At 41.2% G+C, this 20,829-nt stretch overlaps 1 protein-coding gene across 2 annotated transcripts; it reads left to right on the top strand.

The window, feature by feature from the left end:
• Positions 1-4,428: 4,428 nt before the first annotated feature.
• Positions 4,429-12,916, top strand: LOC122557841 (uncharacterized). Of its 2 annotated transcripts, none has more exons than XM_043705949.2 (3): positions 4,429-5,127; positions 9,884-10,057; positions 11,392-12,916. In XM_043705949.2, the coding sequence occupies exons 1-3, from the start codon at positions 4,938-4,940 to the stop codon at positions 11,577-11,579; spliced, it is 552 nt and encodes a 183-aa protein (XP_043561884.2). In that variant the 5' UTR covers positions 4,429-4,937; the 3' UTR covers positions 11,580-12,916. The 2 variants fall into 2 exon arrangements, with proteins under 2 accessions (XP_043561884.2, XP_043561883.2); XM_043705948.2 differs by having other exon boundaries at positions 9,881-10,057.
• Positions 12,917-20,829: the final 7,913 nt, after the last annotated feature.

The following is a 20,829-nucleotide window of genomic DNA, read 5'->3' as shown; positions in this document are numbered from 1 at the left end:
CGAGTGGGCAAAGGTCTGACAGATGGAATATAATGTTAATAAATGTGAAGTCATCCATTTTGGTAGGAGTAACAGTAAATAGGACTGTTATTTGAATGGTAAAAAGTTACAGCATGCTGCAATGCAGAGGAACCTGGGTGTCCTTGTGCATGAATTAAATAAGGTTGGTTTGCAGGTACAACAGGTAATTAGGAAAGAAAATGGAATCTGTCCTTCATTCCTAAAGGGATTGAGTTTAAAAGCAGGAAGGTTATGTTGCAGCTGTACAGGGTGCTGGTGAGGCTACACCTGGAGTACTGCATGCAGTTTTGGTCTCATCACTTGAGAAGGGATGCCCTGGCACGAGAGGGGTGCAGAGGAGGTTTACTAGGTTTATTCCAGAATTGAGGGGTTTGGTTTATGAGGAGAGACTAAGTAGACTGGGATTATGTTCATTGGAATTCAGAAGAACGAGGGGGGGACATTATAGAAACATATAAAATTACAAAGGGAATAGATAAGATAGACATAGAGAGGGTGTTTCCACTGGCAGGTGAAACTAGAACAATAAGGCATAGCCTCAAAATTAGGGGGAGCAGATTTAGGCTGAATTGAGAAAGAACTTCTTCACCCAGAGGGTTGTGAACCTGTGGAATTCCTGCCCAGTGAAGTAGTTGATACTATTTACAGTAAACATTTTTAAAGCTAAGATAGATGTTTTTTGAACAATGAAGGAATTAAGGGTTATGGTCAGAGGGTGGGTAAGTGGAGCTGAGGACACAAAAAGATCTTATTGAATGGCAGAGCAGAATCAAAGGGCCAGATGGCCTACTCCTGCTCTTAGTTCTTATGTTCTTATTTCTCAAACCATAAAAAAATATTAAAAAGGAAAGAGGCCGAAACCCTTGCTGGCAGAGCAGGAGGTCTGGCTAGACAACTCTATTTGTCAGCCCTTAAAGGGTGACCTGGAAAATTCCTAAAACACATGTTGATGGTGAAGGAGATGGGCCACCTACTTGATAAGCAGCAGGGCAATGCAGCAGGGGCTGTACATCCACCTGAGGACAGTAGTGTCCTAACTGAAATGGACTCAGTTGTGAAATAACCCGACCTCCTCTCCCTCCCACTAAGCTAACAGGTCAAGGTCCAGCACCCTTGGGACCACCATAAGGGAGTTCCAAGCGTAGTTCAAATCAAATTAAAACCAGAGTCCAGTCAACCAGTGCATGTCAACCAAAGGGTGGACACATCTGAGCATGACTAAGAGGAATCAGTTGAGGAGGAGGGGCTGAAGGTTTCCCCAGCTGAAACCCTAGCTTCCAAGTCAGCAGGCAGCAGAATTTTAAACGTAAATGCCCACTTAATAACCATGACCAAAGAGAATTAGGAGGACGTAGCCAAAGCCCAGATTTCATCACTGTATTTCATATTTATATTATACATTGATTTAACAAACCATATTCACTTTGTACTGAAAACATGTTGCTGCATATTTTTTTGGTTGGCATCAGGGGTCACATTAATTTTCAAGAATTAAAAGGTGTCACATTGGAAATTATTTTGGGTAGCGTTGATTTAGAAAAACAAGCACAGCAAGGGCATAAGAGTACCACAACTTGCCAGTTTCCCTCTAAGCCACATGGGATCCTGACTTGGAATTATATCACTATTCTTTCACTGTTGTTGCTGGGTCAAAAACCTGGAAGGCTCTTCCTAATAGCACTGTAGGTGTCCCTTTACTGGATGGACTGCAACTGAGTTACTTAGCACCACCTTTGCAAGGGCATACGACATATGTTGGCCTTGTCAAAATAAAAATAAACAAATCTAAACAAATGCAAACAGACTCAGACAGAACTAATAGATTCAAAAGGATGCTAGCAGACGAAAAATGGTCTCAAACACACTCTGACAGGTCCAATGAGGCTGTAAAAGAGCCAACCATAATCTATGGAACCCTCATAGCCCCAAACTGAGACTGTTGGGGCGGTGATGGCCTACTGGTATTAATACTATTGATCTAGAGACCCAGATAATGGTCTGAGGATTTGGATTCTAACCCTGCCATAGCAGATGGTGGAATTTGAATCCAACAAAATCTGGAATTACAAATCTAAAATGACTATGAAGTCTAAAGATGTGCAGGTTAGGTGGATAGGGCATGTTAAATTTCCCATAGTGTCCAATGATGTGCAGGCTAGGTGGATAAGTCATGGATAATGCAAGGTTACAGGGATATGGTAGGAGGGTGAGTCTGGGTGAGATGCTTTTCAGAGGGTCGATGTGGGCTTGATGGGGCAAATGACCTCCCTAAAAACCATAAGGATTCTATGATTCTATGAAACCATTACCAGTTGTTGGGGAAAAACCCATCTGGTTCAATAATGCACTTTAGGGAAGGAAATTGCCATCCTTACCATGTATGGCCTATGTGTGGCTCTAGACCCATAGCAATATGTTTGACATAAAAACTGCCGTCTGAGCAATTAAGGGATTGAGAATCAATGCTAGTATACCAACTATAAGCATGTCCTACAAATGACTGTGTTAAAAATTGTGTCTGTTTGACCAATTAGCCATTGTTTCTATCTGTTTGGATCAATTGCATCAGTCAGAGAGTCATAGAGATGTACAGCATGGAAACAGACCCTTCAGTCCAACTTTCCACGCCGACCAAATATCCCAGCCTAATCTAGTCCCATTTGCCAGCACTTGGCCCATATCCCTCCAAACCCATCCTATTCATATACCCATCCAAATGCCTCTTAAATGTTGCAATTGTATGAGCGTCCACCACTTCTTCTGGCAGCCCATTCCATACACGTACCACCCTCCTGCGTGAAAAAGTTGCCCCTTAGGTCCCTTTACAATTGTTCCCCTCTTACTTTAAACCGATAGCCCCTCTAGTTTTGGACTGCCCATCCTGGGAAAAGACCTTGTCTATCTACGCTATCCATTTTCCTCAACGATTTTATAAACTTCTGTGAGGTCACCTCTCAGCCTCCAATGCTCCAGGGAAAACAGCTTAGCTTCTCCCTATAGTTTAAACCCCCCAACCCTGGCAACATCCCTGCAAATCTTTTCACAAACCTTTCAAGTTTCACAACATCCTTCCTATAGCAGGGAGACCAGAATTGCACACAATATTCCAAAAGCAGTCTAATCAATCAGCTGCAACATGACCTCCCAATTCCTATACTCAATGCTCTGACTAGTAAAGGAAAGCATATCAAATGTCTTCTTCACTATCCTATCTATCTGCGATTCCACTTTCAAGGATTATGAAACTGCACTCCAAGGTCTCTTTGTTCAGCAGCACACTCCAGGACCTTCCCATCAAGTGCCCTGATTTGCCTTTCCAAAATACAGCACCTCGCATTTATCTAAACTCAACTCCATCTGCCAATCTTTTACCCACTGGCCTATCTGATCAAGGTCCCATTATACTCTGAGGTAACCTTCCTCGCTGCCCATTACACCTCCAATTTTGGTGTCAACGAAAAATTTACTAACCATTCCTCCTATGTTCACATCCAAGTCATTTTTATTTAAATGATAAAAAACTTGACAAAGATTGAGGAAATCTGGACATAATGTACTGCTTAATTATTTAATGCCCAATTTCAGATCTTGTTAGACACACACACACACAGGAAATTCTAGGTCATGTGGATTGGATATTAAGCAGGGGCTTAGATAAAAGTCACAGCACAGAACGTGATTGTTCGGCATGTAGTGTTAATACTGTCTTGAATTTCAACTAGCTTCCTGCTACCAACCTCCCCCCTCTCGCCATCGCCTTAGCCTCTTTTTTTTTGCAGATAATGATCTGATTTCCTGTTACATGCTTCAAGTCGACCCGCTTCCATCACAGCCACAGGCTGTGCAATCGTGATACCTGTCACTTGTTACATAAGTTTCCCTTCACTCTTGTGTCAATTCCCTGAAATCCATGAGCTTTGTTGTCAGATTCCCCCGCCAATGGGAACAAATTCAGTCCAAATCCCTTCTGATTTTATACAGCCTCAAGAAATCTCCTCCCAGCAACCTCCTCCCTGAATGAAACAGAGTCACCCTGTCCAATATATCTTTGTAGGCGAAAGTGAGGACTGCAGATGCTGGATATCAGAGTCCAGAGTGTGATGATGGAAAAGCACAGCAGGTCAGGCAGCATCCGAGGAGCAGGAGAATGGACGTTTCGGGCAAAAGTCCTTCATCAGGGCAATCTATCTTTGTACTGATCCGCACAACCATTTTCGTGAATCTTTTCTGACAGATTAGCGTTTTTAAAAAGCCCCAAAAGCAGTGTGCCTCACCGCAAACAACTGCAGCCTTCCACCAGAAACGTCACTGGGTGGAAGCCACATTTTTGGCGGAAAGTATCTGTTGTAAATATCACCGCTGGAGCAAAGCTTTAGCAGCTTTCTCACCATTGGGACGGCACGCTGCTGGTTTCTTACTAGCTGTCCCTGATGCTAACATGCAGGTGTTGAAGTGCTATCTGTGCACATGCTAAAGAGCAGAAGTGGAAATATCAGAACACTTTGCTTAATTTCCTTCCTGTTGTGTGAGCTGACTCTCTCGCCTCATTTGCATTTCTGGAGTGTTGAGGTTTAGCAACAGATTCTGTTTCCCCGTGGCCGGCTGCTCAGTCCCAGGCTTGATGGCCAGGGTCATTGTCAAATCGCCAGCCGCCACTGGAGCCATCGCTTGGGGCTTTCCAATAGCTGCTTGAAAACCTTAGAGGGAAAGTCCGGGACTTCCATCTGACCTTGTAGCGTTTCTCTTTGTAAACCAGCATTACTGGTCTCTCGCTCAGCATTCCGAATGGTTTCACTCAGGCCAGACTCAGTGCCATTCAGCTGACAGGAACGTTTAATATTTAACTGCTAACCTTCAGGATCCACATTGCCTGCTAACAGTGACCCCCGGCAGATTGGACACTCGGAATTAGACCAATGGGGATGCGGGGAAGGGAGCTGAGGTGTAGATTGCTGCAGAACACCACTGTGATAATCGGCTCTGTCGCTTTGATTTACTCGGTTTGTAGCCCGAGCTGGTATCAGAATAAGGGGCTGTGGTACATGCCGGATGTTACGAATTCATCTACTTCTGAACGGACTGAATTTCACCACCCGCTTAGCCGAGGTAAGCGCTTCCAGCGTTGGCGTCTAACATAACGATGTATCTTTAAACTAAGGAGCATGGTATCACAGGTTCGGGAAGAACTGAAAGGAAAACCAATTGGCTCATTCGATCCGGCCTTTCTCTCCAACAGCTCACCTGCTCCTCTCCTTCCCCAACTTTCTCATCTTCCTGTGCTCTATTGGTAGGATCAGCTCAATCCCAACTCCTTACATCATAAAATCATAGAGCTGTACAGCATGGAAGGGAATCGGTCCAGCTCAGTTGGCTAGCTTGTTGGTTTAGAGGCAGTGTGATGCCAACAGCATGGGTTAAATTCCCATCACCGGTCTGAGGTTACCATGAAGGACTCTCCTTCTCAACATCTTCCCTCGCCAGAGGTCAGGTGGCCCTCAGGTTAGATCACTGCCAGTCACTTCTCTGGCATCACAACAGACCCTTTGGTTCAGACTGACCAGAAATGGTGCATTAATCTATTCCTATTTGGCCCATATCTATCTAAACCCTTCATATTTGTATATTCTCACACAGATGCCTTTTAAATCATGTAATTGTACCAACCTCAAACACCGCCTCTGGCAGCTCATTGCATACACTCAGCATGCCCATTTTAATTGTGCCAACTCCAGAAGAAGACAAAACAGTAAAACCAGAAAGATAGGAATGTTATCTAGAATGAAAAAATAGCCAATTTATTATCTAAATTGAGTGAAATTTCAAAATGTTTGGGTGTAGAAGGATCTAGGTTTCCTTGTGAATGAAGCACAGAAAACTAGTATGAAGCTACAATAGGTAATAAGGAAGGCAATGGAATTACAGCATTTACTGCTAAAGGACTGAAATATAGAAATGGGTAAATATTTCAACTATCACATCTGCAATATTGCATAGTTTTTGTCAGCCTACTTGAAGAGGAATGTAGTTGTATTGGGGCCGTTTAGAGTAGGTTCATTAGCTTGATTCCAGAGATGAGGGGTTTGACTTGTGAAAGAGTTTGAGCAGTTTAGGCCGATATGCTAGACTTTAGAAGAATGAGAGGAGATCTAACTGAAGTATATAAGAAACTAAAGAGGATTGACAAATTAGACTTGAATGAATGTTTCCTTTTGTGGGTCAATCCAGAATGAGAGACCATTTAGGATAAGAGGTGGCAGATTTAAAACAGTGGTGAGGAGGAATTATTTGTCTCAAAGATTTGTATTTTTTTTTAACTCCCTACCCCAGAGTGTAATGGATGCTGGGAGACTAAATAAACTTAAGGAGAAGATAAATGGATATTTAGTTAGTAATGGGTTAAAGGATTATGGAAAGTGAACAGGAAAGTGAAGTTGAGGCTGGGGTGAGATCAGCCATGAGCATATTAAATAGAGCAACTGGCTCAAGGGGTTGAATTGCCTATTCCTGCTCTCAGTTCCGATGTTTAAGTTTACCCACCAGTATGTGATACTCAATATTGGAGAGGAATTTGCAAGTGGTGGTGTTCCCATTAGCTGCTTCCCTTGTACTTCTGGATGATAGTGGTTATAGGTTTGGTAGGTGCTAACTGAGGAGCCTAAGTGAATTTCTGCAGTTGCTAAACTTCGGTGGTGGAGGGAATGAATATTGAGGGTGGTTGATATGGCACCAATCAAACAAACTGCTTTATCTTGAATGGTGTCAAATTTCTTGAGTGATTTTGGGCTGCATTCATCTGGACAAGTGGAGTATATTCCATCACATGCCTGATTTGTTCCTTGAGAAATCAGTGAGTTACCCACTGTTGCAAACCCCAGAATGTTGATAGTGAGATATCCAGCAATGGTAATGTCATTGAATGTCATGGGGTCAGTAGTTAGATTCCCTCTTGTTTGAGATGGTCATTGCTTGGCATTTATGTGGCATGATTGTTACTTGCATCTTGTCATCCCAAGCCTGAGTAAGGTCCATGTCTTGTCACATTTGGCAATGGATTGTTTTAGTATCTGAAGAGCCATAAATGGTGCAATATCATGCAAATATCAAGGTACATCCCTTCTTTTCATGGAGGCAGCTGATTAATGAAGCAGCCGATGAATACTTGGTCCTAGGTCATTTTAGAACCCAAGTTCTTAAGAACAATAATATATTGTAAACATTCATCACACCCATTCCTTAAAATCTCTCTCTTTCTGTAAGCTTTTAATTGTTTCTCCTAACCTTTCCGAATAAGATTCAGTGTCCACTTTTGTTGATGACTTTCCCTTGTAACACACTGGTAGATATTACAATATTACAGTAGTTATACTTTTGTTGCACAGCTCAGCATCTTTTGTTTCTCATTTTAAGTATAAATTCAACAACATTTTTGAAGGTTTCTATCCAATCGGATTGCACCACTCTTTCAGCAGGGCAGTCCAGTTCAGAACAATCACTGCTGAAAATAAATTCACCTTCTATCCCCTCTCAATTTTTTGCCAATTATCTTTCATCTGTGTTCTTTGTTTATTGGCCTTTCTGCATGTGGAAACAGTTTCTCCTTATTTACACTATTGAAACCTCTTAATTTTGAGTGAGTCAATGTTACACCATTGTCAACTTGACAAGACAATGATGTGAAACTATAATGATTGTTCAATATATAATGCACCTCATCCAATCCATTTATGCAAATTTGTTTTAGTCTATATTTTTACTAATGTCATAAGATCCCTATGCAATCATCTAGCAGTAACATTGCAGCAAAACTGAATCTTGAATAATGTGTTCAAACTCAGGTACCAAACAATAACCTATATATAGGAGGATCAATGAACACAGGGAATGGGAACAAACATTCAATCTAAAAAAAATTAGCTCCACCATAATCAATCATTTAAATTTTGGTTGTATTCCCTCTATACAAAGCTATGTCTCATAAGAGTTTAATATGCAGTTTACTTGTAAATAGCGGACAAATAATACAGGAGGCAAAAGGTAAAATCAGGGAAACATAGAGCTGAAAAGCCTTTCAAGGTGACTAAGTTTTAGAAACAGGAACAGTGAGTCACAAACCAGAGCAATTCAGGGGGGGAGATCCTGAGAACAAAGGCATTGTGACTTGTGCAACAGAGCCACTACTGCCAGAGGATGTGGTGAGTGCTTGTAATCTCAATTGCCAGAGTAGAATATAGTCAGCTCATGAAGTATCTTGAAAGGATGAACTTGGATCTTTTGTTGAATTCCAGGGAACATGTAGTTTAGCAAGAAATAATGGGAATATAATGGGAATGCTGAACTTTGTAGGTAAGGGTACGGGTTATATATCCTAAAAGTGAGTGGACCAGATATTGTTTTTAGTTCTGACTGCAGTCCCAGCAAAGCCAAATCCAAAATGGAGGAAGCCAAAGATATAGACTTACACAGAAGTAAGTCTCTCAAAACAAACACAATGTGCTTTACATCCATTGGATTACTTTGCACAAGTGAACATGGGTATATTCCCTAAAATAAAACTGCAGATGCCTGGCGATCAAAAACAAAAGCAGAATGTGCTGAAGAAACTCAATAGGTCTGGCACCATTTGTGGAGAGACAATTAATGCTTCGCGTCCAGTAACCCGTTTTCAGAACTGAATTCCAAATGGATCATTCCACACACAAATGTGAAAAGAGCAACCTGTTAAACTACTCGTGATTAGTGTCTAAGATTCACAGGAGTTTTTAGTCTACCCGGATCACCCGATGGTACCGTCTGAATGATAACTCCTATCTGTTGAAAAACCCTTCCTCACAATTGCTGGACTTGGCTACCTCACTGGGAACTTTGACAGAAAACAATTACCATTGTCACAATCCCCTACACTAGCAGATAAACAACGACTAACGTTTTTCGCGTGTCAAAATTTGTATTTGTTGAGTTCTGTTATTTCTTTAGCTCAGTGTCAGTCATCCAGGTCTTCTTTGATTTGGTACTTTCAAAATTTGTTTCCAAATATGAGGTTTTCCAGTGATACTAGCAATATAATCGGAGAGATATTCAATTCAAAGACTTTAACTTTCAGCCAGAGGAAGAAAGCTACACACAGTGCTCAGAGCAGTAAGCAGAACCTCTCTTTGATATAAAGCAGATCTCATACCACTAATTTCCTGTTTTAGTTCACAAACTCAGTTTCTACTCTCTCCTCCAGTGCTATTATTAAGAAAGATACAAAATTTGTTGAGCTTTCTGTTCCTTTTCCGATCAATGATTTGTAATGCAAGTTTAATACAGCACAATCTAGAAATATAAGACAGGCACTTAAAATGAATAAAGTCATAACGTAGGATATTTCTTTCGATTGCATGTTTTCAGTATAGTAATGCCCAATTCCGAAGAAGTTTCTCCCTGCGTTCAAATTTCACACCAGCATTTCCCTCTACAATTGCTGATAGACATTCTATTTCGGGACATAAGATGGCGCACTAAGTGCGACTCGTTAACTTTCCACTGTACTCACGTGATTACGTGACAAGAAACCTGATGCTAATTCTAATTCACTTGGCTTGCTATTCGGATGTGTTGGCGGAGATGTTAGGCTTTTAGGTGCTTTTCCACTGTTGCAGGAAATGGTGTTGACAAAAATCCTGAAATGTTTGCAATTTTCACTTCGCATCCAATTAATTTTGCTTAACAAAGCATGATGTTAGTTGTCCGGAAATGACGGCTTTGTTTATGAACTGAAAATGTTTTGTAGAGTAAGTAATATGGAATTTTGAATCTGAGAACAGTGTTCAGGTGTTGCTTGTGCTTTTTGTTTAGTTACTGTTGTTTTTCTTTCCAGCAGTGGAGGCAGAACGTGTATTTGGGGTGATTGCAACTATGATGGCAATCACAGCCATCTGTATCGCATTACTGCTCATCTGTTGCTGGAATCCAGATACCTACATTGAATCCAAAATGAATCCTGGGCGGATACTGCATCCCGGAAAATTGCTGATTGTAATTCTGGTCCCAACTGGTAAGTAGTCACTGGAGCTCTTCAAATGGTTCAGCTAGTTAAAGGTACTGAGTAACACAGTCAGGCAGACCACATAAATCTCAGATTTAATCCCCACATCTGTGCAGTTATCAGAAAGAATGGCAGTAAGGGTGTTACAACTGGCTGTAATGGCCCTCTTCTCAGGGAGGAAGAATTAGTTTAAGTTTCTCATCAGTGATCACTATTTTAGCTCAAGACGAACATATGGACATTAGATTTGTTAACATAAACTAAAGGTGGAACTTGGGGCTTTCCTATTGTGTACAGTTATCTACTGAAGCATAACACATTAATATTGATAGGTGTATGAACAAAGTCTGCTTTTTACACTTTTTACACTAATTGAGCAATCAGTACATTTTTGACCGATTCACTATCACTAATAAACATATGTAGTGACAAATCAAATTTACTACAAAGTAACATATTGAGATTTATTTCATGTTTTCTTTAAACTTGTCAACCACTGTGGGAATATTGAGTGGATATAGTGTAGTGCTAGAAAAAGCACAGAAGGTCAGGCAGCAGCTGAGGAGTAGGAGAGTCGACATTTTGGGCAGGACCCTTCATCAGGATATTATTTTCCTTGTTACTGCAGAGCTAATGAATATTAATTAATATAATTGAGAAAGCCCTCTTATATATATTTATGGAATACAAACATCACTTCCAAGGCCAGCTAATGATACTAGACAGGAGGTCAAGAAGCTTCATGAATGACTGAATTTAACAGAGGAAAGAACCCCCCACTGTGCTTTTAAGAAGGGACGACCAAGATTTTGGCCCAACAACAATGAAGGAATGGCATATAGTTTCACGTTAGATTATATATGTCTTGGGGGCCTGCTGGTGATCCCAAGCATCCAATATCCTTGCTTTTCTAGTATTAGAGATTGCAAGTTTGGAAAATGCTATAATTGGAATCTTGGTGAGTTACTGCCGTGTAACTTGTGGATGAGGACCATTGCTGTGGCTACGTTAGTGCTGGAGAAAGTGAATGTGTGGGGTGAGGGCAATAGATAATAATGATTGTATCAAATTTATCCTAATACTCAAAGATTTTATAAATATTAAAAGTTACTTTGAAAACTAAAAGATTTACTGACAATTGAATTAGTTTGTTCTTACCTCAGCTATCACTCAAAGGTGCCTGAAAAAACATTGATTTAGGCTGAATAATTTCATTAGGAAATTATATTTAACAGGTCTTTTCAGTTCTCACCTGTCACTAACACTTCATATCAAAAGTAACTACATGAATTACCAACCTGACTTTTGCAAGAAAATTGAAGTTTCAATGTTTTTATTTCCAGCTCTACTATATTTCATTGCATGGTCTTTGTTCACCAACCGTCACATGGAACAAATGAAGAATGATATCACACAATTTGGCTCTGCGTACTGGATGGGAATGTGTGCTTGGTTCACACTGCTAGTTATTTTACCAATTATTTATTTGATGGAGCAGTGCTCACATCAAGAACCTGATATATCAATATGAACAGGAACTCAACATTTTAGGAGTATGTTTCAATATGAGAATCATGAGAACCTGTATAAAGTCATTCCAACTTCTTACAACCACCAGACTGGGAATACCAAGACTATCTTCACGTATAGTTCAGTTGGGAGATTGAATTTGAAACACAGTCTCCTTTAGGAACTGCAGAAGTAATACCTGGACAGGATTTTGAAAATTATTCTGGAGGACTCTTTGAGAGCTACTTATTGACTTTGGGGGGCCGATTTCTTTTGATTTCCAGGGTCTACATTTTTCATAATCACTAAATTAATGAGCAAGTGAGAATGTTCATCACAACATTCCATCCTATATTTGTGTTGACATATAGAGCATTTGGACTCAAATGCAGAATTAAAAGCTTTCAGCAATATCTTCAATAGTTATCAACCCTCCATTACATTTAAAGCCACAACACACAAGGATTACATTTAATCCTTGTGTAGTATTTAAATTGGCCTGTTAGTTTTAAGAATAACTGACACAGACTTCTACACAGGAAAAAACAACATCCTAAGTGCACTTTCCACATTGGCACGGTCATAATTTAAGTACTTCCATTGTGTATTCACAAAACTGGAACATTTTAACTAGTTATTATCCTTTTTAATATCCATTAAAATAGGCTGTATGTTTCCTCTACAATAGCTTCTGAACTATGCAGCATTAAGATAGAGATTCCACATTTACAAGTAATTAGTTAACTCAAGTGATTTCATATTTACTTAGCTTCTAGTTAGCGGAGTGTTCCTGTTATGCTTGAAACAGATGTTGCTTCATCTCTCTCTCTCTCTCTCTCTCTCTCTCTCTCTCTCTCTCTCTCTCCCATTCCTGTACCCCTACCCTTGGCCCCAAGACCTCAGTTCTCTGTGGAGCCCATGGTTCCTCACTGCCAACACTTTATTACCTCACACTCAATGCTCCTCCAATCATATGTTGTTTCACTTCCAGATTGTTGTCAATGGACTCACTAATGAGCCAATCAGCAAGGGAGAACCATCCATCGATTGGAAAAGCAATTTCTAACCACTTAATACCATTCAATTTGCAGAGACCACTTTTCTTGGATTGGTTAGCCGTGTAGGTGAATTCTCTCAGTTGATTTCAGGGATATTGGGAGCAGATGCCATGACACACATTCCTGTGAATAAGAGGAAATGTGATTGTAGTGACGATGTTTCACATGTGTAAATGTCGACAGACATGTTCAACTGTAATTTGTATTTAAACAATAAAGTGCAATGTTTTTCACATGCTATTGTAAGAAATAAGAACCCTCAATAAATATTATTTTTCTGTATAGTAAAAAAACCCATAAATTAGCTGCACTGTATCATTCTTCCTCTCCTTCAGAAAAATGAAAGTGATCTTAAGCAATCAAGGACCAATTCAAGGTAGAGAGATTGTACATCCAATATTAAGGTCACACCTTTCCTGAGCTTATGGCGAGGAATCTTCTGCAATCCTGCATACCCCCTTACATAAGTAAATATTAGAAGTGGCCAGGAATTGGGTGACGGACAAGGAAGGAAGCGACCATCCTGGGTACTTCCTGCATTCATTGGTTTGACAGGTTCAAGCAAGTGATTGACCCTTTCAGCCCTATCCAGTGCTCAGAGACAGGAGGCATTCCTCATCAGTTGGCCTCTTCAGCTGCCTTCTTCAGATGATAGGTGGATCAGGAAATGTTCTCTACCACTTTGGCTAGTGAATGCATCATATTTAAAGTATTGCTACTCAAAATTAAATAAACTACTTTAAAATTATTTATGAATAGTTCACCTAGCCTGCCTTCAATAAATAGTTGGGATCCACGGGCCAAACCATGTGGTTCCCCCACTAGTTACATCTTGCCAACTGGCAAAAGACCCATTTGTCCCAAGTTTCTGATTTCTGTTGGTTAACCAAGCTAATACATCACCTCCATGGACGAGCCTCAACCGCCAGGTACCCGCTCTGACTTTTGTCATGTCATGCCATTAGCACACATATCCACCTGCCAATCTAGGTCCACTAAATTTCTGGGATGGTCATCATGAAAAACTTGTTCTTTTTTCCCCCTCAAAATATTGTCCTTAAAATCACTTTTGTAAAAGGATTCAAGTCTATTAAAGTCCAGTTAAACATCTTTGAAAAGCCAATGCCTTATTTTCAGGTGTGTACGAAAATTACAGATATGTATGTGCTGCCAGTACATTACAAAGAACGATCTTCCAACTATCCTTGAATAAGAACAGAGGCATGAATTAAGGTGAAAGAATGAGCATGTAGAAAGAGTGTGTGCGCGCAGATTAATTTGACTATCACTCCCCTGGGATATCTAACATTTGATGAATAGCTGACCATTGAGAATCACATGCAAAACAAAATGAAGCATGACACAATGAACAGAAGAAGTGCAGTTATTTCAGGCCTGTTTAGACATGCTGTGACACCTCCAGGACAGTTGGGACTTGAACCAGATCCTTTGAATCAAAGATAAACTACCACTGTCCCACAACTTGTATATGTACCAGACAGGGAGAAGTATCAGTGAAAAATAGAACTACCAAACAACATTCAGACAGACATATGTCTACTCCCTGGTGGAGCACATATGCGAAGATCACTGTAAATAAGCATCACTATGGATGAATAATCCTCATCCTAACACTTGTGAGCTAAGGCTATGTGAGAGACCTATTATGTGCAATGGAAAAATATGCTCACAGCCATTCAGATGACAACACAAACATTTACAGTAAGTTCTTCACCCACTTGAAGGAGAGTGAGGGACACAATGTTGTCTTTGGTAACTTTAACAACTTAGTGTCAAAACAGCATTGTAGAATCCTTGAAATCTTTTTGAAAATAATTAGTTTCACCTTTATACTATTCCTTTTTGGCCATAGGCATTTCTGGAATACTTATAAATATTGTGTTAGTTTCCATATACTGCATTTGAATGATTACTAATAATCATGCAATGCTGACGTTACGAGACTATAATTAAATGCACTGTTGGCCCCAATAATTCAGGTCTTTATGTACAGGCAGTAAAGTTACTACATTTGCAAATCTTCCAAGCTTTCAGACACTACTCTATTTTCCTTTTAAAACTTCACCAATTTACATCCCCATCCTCCAGAAGGCACTGAGACAGTATTGTTATTGATGTATGAAGCTTGACAGCAAGCACAGCATAATGCTCCATACTGGATCATCAGAGCTGAGGATGTCTTAATCACCTGCACACATATGAACCTACAGTGGAAGGAGTCACTGGACAGTGGAAGCCCCAGTTAATTTTCCCCTAAAACACAGGAACAGGAAATCAAACTGCAGGACCTTCAATTGTCTTTTCTGTGATTAGTTAAAATGCTAAATAGGATTCAGCACTGAAAGAAATTTAAAATACACAACCTTTTGAATTTATCCATGAATTAGGAGGGAGAGTACTGAGAAACAATGCCACAATTTAAATTTTTCATGCCAGTAATGGACAAATTGTGCTATATACATTTTAATGCGGATATGAATATAAACTATTTGATATGTAAAATAGGAACCAGAATTGGATATATTGTTTTAAATAAAGGCGGTACATTTTACCAATCATAAAAGAGATATTCAGCTGAATTATGTCAGGTCCTGAAGGTCATGGGCAATGGCAAGCTAGTCAAGAAAACATGATGAGAATGGAAAATGAAATTCTTAACACAGAGAAAAAAAATCCAATTTCATGCATAAGGTTTCAATGACTTGATAAGAATCAAGTTAGTGAGTGGCCTCAGGTTCACTGGCACAAGATAAAATCTCAATATTACCAAATCTCAACTCATTTATACAGTTTGCAATTTTCCACAGCAGCAGAGAGAAAGTGGACAGTGACAAGTCCCAATACAAAAGTCAGAGTGGGTACCTGGTGGTTGCAACTCATTCATGGAGGTTGGCACCATGGCACATCACTACCTCACTTATAATACACTTACCTACATCAATACTGCATCTTGGAGCTCACTGGCAATTTTTATTGCAAAGCTGCTCAGGTTGCTTTACACACATGATTAGCTACTCATCTCATGCACCCTAACAGAGTGCATCTCAGGGATCTTAGCTTGCTTGCTTAGCGGTCACTCAATTTGTCCTTGCTTGGATGCTGACAGTATCTCTGTCTTGCTTTGTCTTTTTGCACATTGCTGCCTTGTTCAGAAATTACAAGCTTTTTTGGTCTAGCTTACCTTTTAGTGCAGAGACAAAGCCAAGCAACTGGTCATGTTTACCAATAATGGTCAATGAGAGGGGCAGACTTGTTGGTGAATGGTATCATATTATGTTAATGCCATACCTTCCTTCAAATGACTATCTCTTAAAGTCTAAGAGGTGTAGTCCTCAGTCAAGTGAAAGGGCATGCCAGCAATCAATGGGTCCCCACAATTGTCAGTAAAGGACATTGCCTGATATCGGTCCAGCAGCCTGGATGTGGTCAGTCAGGAGTAACCAGGGTCAGGGATTCCATTTATTACAATCCAGGGAGTCATTGGTCATTGGTCAGTTCTGTAGGTCCAATAGATCCAATCTGCAGAATAGCAGTTAGTCAAATCAGGGAAGTGTACAGATATCAGTCTGGTCAGTCATTCCAGGTCAGTCAGGGGAATGGGCCACACTCAATCTTCGAATCTGATCACAGAAAGTCAAGGAGAGCTATCAGGTGCCACTGATCTGTTGGCGAAGTTAGAGAAGGGGGTTACCTTCATTTTGGTCACTGCATCATGAAGACACAGAGAAATGGAGGAGGAATAGGTACAACAGCAAATTCAAGACCAGTAGCAACTTCCAGCAGCTGCAGAACAGCCTCCACAAAAAGAAACCATAGGACGGGTGCCCTCAAGTTGAGGTGGTGGTATAGGAGCCCCAGGGTCTATTGTCCTTGATGCAATTTTTTTCAGATGAGCAAGACACATTGCCACTGCCAAATGAGCATGTCCCAGATCTATGATATCTGCTGGAGCAGAACTAGTGACCAGAAAGGGTGGCATGGCCATCTTCTCCCAGTGGTCATTAAGATAACATTAACACCAGCTTTTAAACAACTGGCTGCTTCCAAAGAACCACTGGGGGCCTGTGTAGGATCTCTCAATCCTCAACCTACAAATACATTACCAATGTAACTTCAATCCAGGGCTCCAAACAGTTCTTCCAGGTGAGACAGAGGTTCACATGCCTCTCTTCTAATCTAGTTTACTGCATCAGGTGTTCCCAATGTGCTCTTCTCTACATTAGGACACCAAACATAAACTTAGGGAACAGTTCACTGAGTATTGCAGTCGGGTCTGCAGAGGCCGACTTGACCTCCCAGTCACCACCCATTTCAGTTACCCCAATCACTCTCTTTCCGACATGACCATCTTTGGCCTCCTCCATTGCCAGGGCAAAAGTGAGGACTGCAGATGCTGGAGATTAGAGTCGGGAGTGTGCTGCTGGAAAAGCACAGCAGGTCAGGCAGCATCTGAGGAGCAGGAAAATCAACGTTTCAGGCAAAAGTCCTTAATCAGGAATCCTTTCTCCTTGGATGCAGCCTGACCGGCAGTGCTTTTCCAGCACACACTCTTGACTCCTCCATGGCTAAGAAAAACACAGCTCCTATTGGAGGCAGAACTTCCACCTGGACACTTTCCAGCCCGCAGGATTCAACACTGAGTTCTCCAATTTCAAATAACCTCCCTCCCCATCCCCTGACTCCCTTCCCAACCCCTCCCATCTACTGCTCCCTGCCAATTAGATTCATTCCTCCCATTGACCAACTAGTTTGTACCGTACACCTGTTCTCACCTATCCCCACTTCACTATCCTGCTCCTGCCACCCCCTTCATCTGCAGCTCCCCCCACATCCACCCCCAGTCCTGAAGAAGGGTTACACCTGAAATGTCGACTTCTCCACCTCCTGATGCTGCCTTACTTGCTATGTTCTTCCAGTCTCCTGCCTGTCTACTTTGGATTCCAGCATCTGCAGTTTTTTGTCTCTAACCAATATAACTTGTGTCAGACCACATCATTTTATCTCATTTCCCTGTGATGAAGTCAATACTGCAGCCTGGGCTTTGCCAATATAGTTGGCTTCTCCCATGTGCAGGGTACCTTCATGGAGCAAACGGTAGGCATCCTGAAGGGGAGGTTCTGATACATTGGTCAGTATACCTCAATGTGCTGCGTAAAAACAAAATGCTGGAGAAACACAAGAGGTCTGGTGAAGAGAGAAACCTTTCACATTCCAGGATGTTGGCAGACCTGTGGGAGTTCCTTGGGCATTTTCTATTTTTAGTGAGTTTTGAGAAGATTTGTAGCTCAGGTTGAGGTTTTGGATATAGGTTTGCTCACTGAGCTGAAAGGTTCATTTCCAGACATTTCATTACCTTACTAGGTAACATCTTCAGTGGACCTCATGCGAAGCAATGCTGAAAATTTCTGCTTTCTATTTATATGTTTGGGTTTCTTTGGGTTGGTGATGTCATTTCCTGTGGTGAAGTCACTTCCTTTTCTTTTTCTCAGAGGGTGGTAGATGGGATCTGGGTTTGTTGATAGAGTTAGACCCCATCCACCACCCCCGAGAAAAAGAACAGGAAGTGACTTCACCACAGGAAATGACATCACCAACCCAAAAGAAACCCAAACATATAAATGGAAAGCAGGAATTTTCAGCATTGCTTCGCGTGAGGTCCACTGAAGATGTTACCTAGTAAGGTAACGAAACGTCTGGAAATGAACCTTTTATCTCAGCGAGCAAACCTACATCCATTTTCTGTATTTGTTTCAGATTCCCCTCATTGGTAATTTTTTATAGAACCCTTATAGTATGGAAACAGGCCCTTCAGCCCAATAAGTCCATACCAACCCTCCGAAGTGCAACCCACCCAGATCCATTCCCCTATTACTCTACATTTACCCCTGATTAATGCACCTAACCTCCACATCCCTGAACACTATGGGCAATTCTGTACATCTTTGGATTGTGGAAGGAAACCAGAGCACCCGAAGTAAACCCACGCAGACACGAGGAGAATGTGCAAACTCCACACAGACAGTCGCTCGAGGCTGGAATCTAACTCAGGTCCCTGGCGCTGTGTGGCAGTATTGCTAACCACTGAGCCACTGTGTGTGCTACATAATCCTAGCATGCTGTGCTTTACAGAGAATGAAGCAGGGAGTATGATGAATGCTGAGGAGTTGGGAGAGTGGCAATTGTCTCCTGAGGAGGAAAATGAGGGTGACTTAATTGACACCCATGGCCTATAGATCTGTGTTGAGTGAAGTAATCACTCATTGACTGTAAGTTTGCTGTTGCTCAGAAGTCAAACAGGTTTAGTTTCAGAAACAAATATGTTTTTTTCTTTATGGCTTTTTTCTTCACTTTTCCTGCTATTATAATAAAGAGCATGTTGGTCCAATATGTCATTCCTAATTTGGCTGGGTACCTACAGATACCACCCTGTCCGTTAGTGAGAAAGGGGCATGTCATCTGCCTCTGGTGTCAGCTACCAATGCCTAAAGCAATGAGTGCAGTTTTGCCAACACTTCCAGTAGTCAATGAGCATTTTCTTGGACATGGCCTGTCCAGGCAACTGCCGACCTATTGTTAGTGTCTCTGCTCCTGAGAGTATTTGTGTAATTAATGGCTGATACCATGGGTTCCTTTCCTGCCTGGGCTCTAGTAGTCCTGAGTGGCAGTGACTTGGGGTGTGTTGACCTCAGCTAGCTGTGGCGATATGCCAATTATGTACTCACCACAAAGTGTTCCTCCACAATCTAGCTAATGGACCCACTGTGCTGTCAGTAGCTGAGCTAATTAAAAGTTGCAAGAGCCAGTCAGTGTTTCCCTGAAGGATCCATGAACTCTTCCTCAGAGGTGGAGGTGATTGGTGTGATGTCTGGCTGTTTCCTTCATGACGGAGGCTGTGTGGACACCTCTCAAGCCTGGAGAAGACAAGGGGGAAATGAGGTGGAAATAGGGGAAATGTTAAGCATGTTAAGAATAAGTTCAACAGTTGTAATGGGACAGAACAGCACATTTAAATGAATCTTACTCACTTGCTGGGGACTCAAAGGTCCATCAGGATCTCCATGACCTTGTTAGCAAATCCAGGGTGCTAACGTGCCTCTGTTGGCTATTTTTAGAGCCAACTCTTCACATACCAAAACTGTGAAGGGTCATTCCTGGCTTCCAGTGTTTGAACTAGTACAGAACTGGGCTTTAAGTATGGCGCTGGTGGAGCTTGTGGAGAAAAACCCTCAATGAAACTCAAGAATTGACATTCAGGCATACTTGGGAAAATTTCAGCCCACTGTGTGATATATACCGAGTGTGTCATATGTTTTAGATCACAGTTGTTTAGTGTTAGAAGTTTAATTGCTCACTGGAGGTAAGTGCTAAACAATATCTAAAAAGAATGGAAATCACATGCTTCAGGCTACTAAAATTCAAAAGGTAAATTACACTTACTGTATAAAGTCACAGTTAAAAAGCGAGAATCATAAAATGGCACATGATCTGACTTAGCTATAGAATTAGAGACATGACATTTGCAATTATTCCAATTAAAGAAATGTTAATCATATGATTTTCCACATGAAAGAAAGTTATGACATTTGGTTATAAAATTTGGTTAATTTGTATTTATGCCTGGGACAGATAAACAGGCAACATTGATATGCGTATCAGTAGTACTAAGTGAGAGTCTTTGTTTCGACTCAGAAAGGGCACAGCCAAGAAACATAACTTGTTTATGTTTGAATTATCGAATCTCTACACTGTGGAAGCAGGCCATTTAGCCCATTGAGTTTATACCACCCCTCCAAACAGCATCCCACTGAAACCAACCCCCTACTCTACTCTGTAATCCTGCATTTCCTATGGCTAACCCACATGTTCCCTAGGCGCTGAACACTTTAGCATGGCTAATCCATCCAACCTGCACATCTTGGGATTGTGGAAGGAAACCAGGGCACCCGGAGGAAAGCCATGTAGACACAGGGAGAATGTGCAAACTTCACATAGACAGTTGCCTGAGATTAGAATTGAACCCTGGCGCTAGGATGCAGCCGTGCTAACCACTGAACCACCATTAGGTACTGATCAAGTGCATGCAGACACTGAGGGAGAGGATTTCTGGTACGATGACCATCCATAGGTGGATATCCTAACACAACATACCTTGTACAATCGCATATGATAAAAGAGAACCTGGCCTAGATACTG

This window comes from Chiloscyllium plagiosum, unplaced genomic scaffold (assembly GCF_037043375.1).
Source record: "Chiloscyllium plagiosum isolate Xiang-an unplaced genomic scaffold, Cpla_swu_hap1 HiC_scaffold_18, whole genome shotgun sequence".
NCBI lineage: Eukaryota > Metazoa > Chordata > Chondrichthyes > Orectolobiformes > Hemiscylliidae > Chiloscyllium > Chiloscyllium plagiosum.
This window is presented reverse-complemented; position numbering and strand designations above follow the sequence as displayed.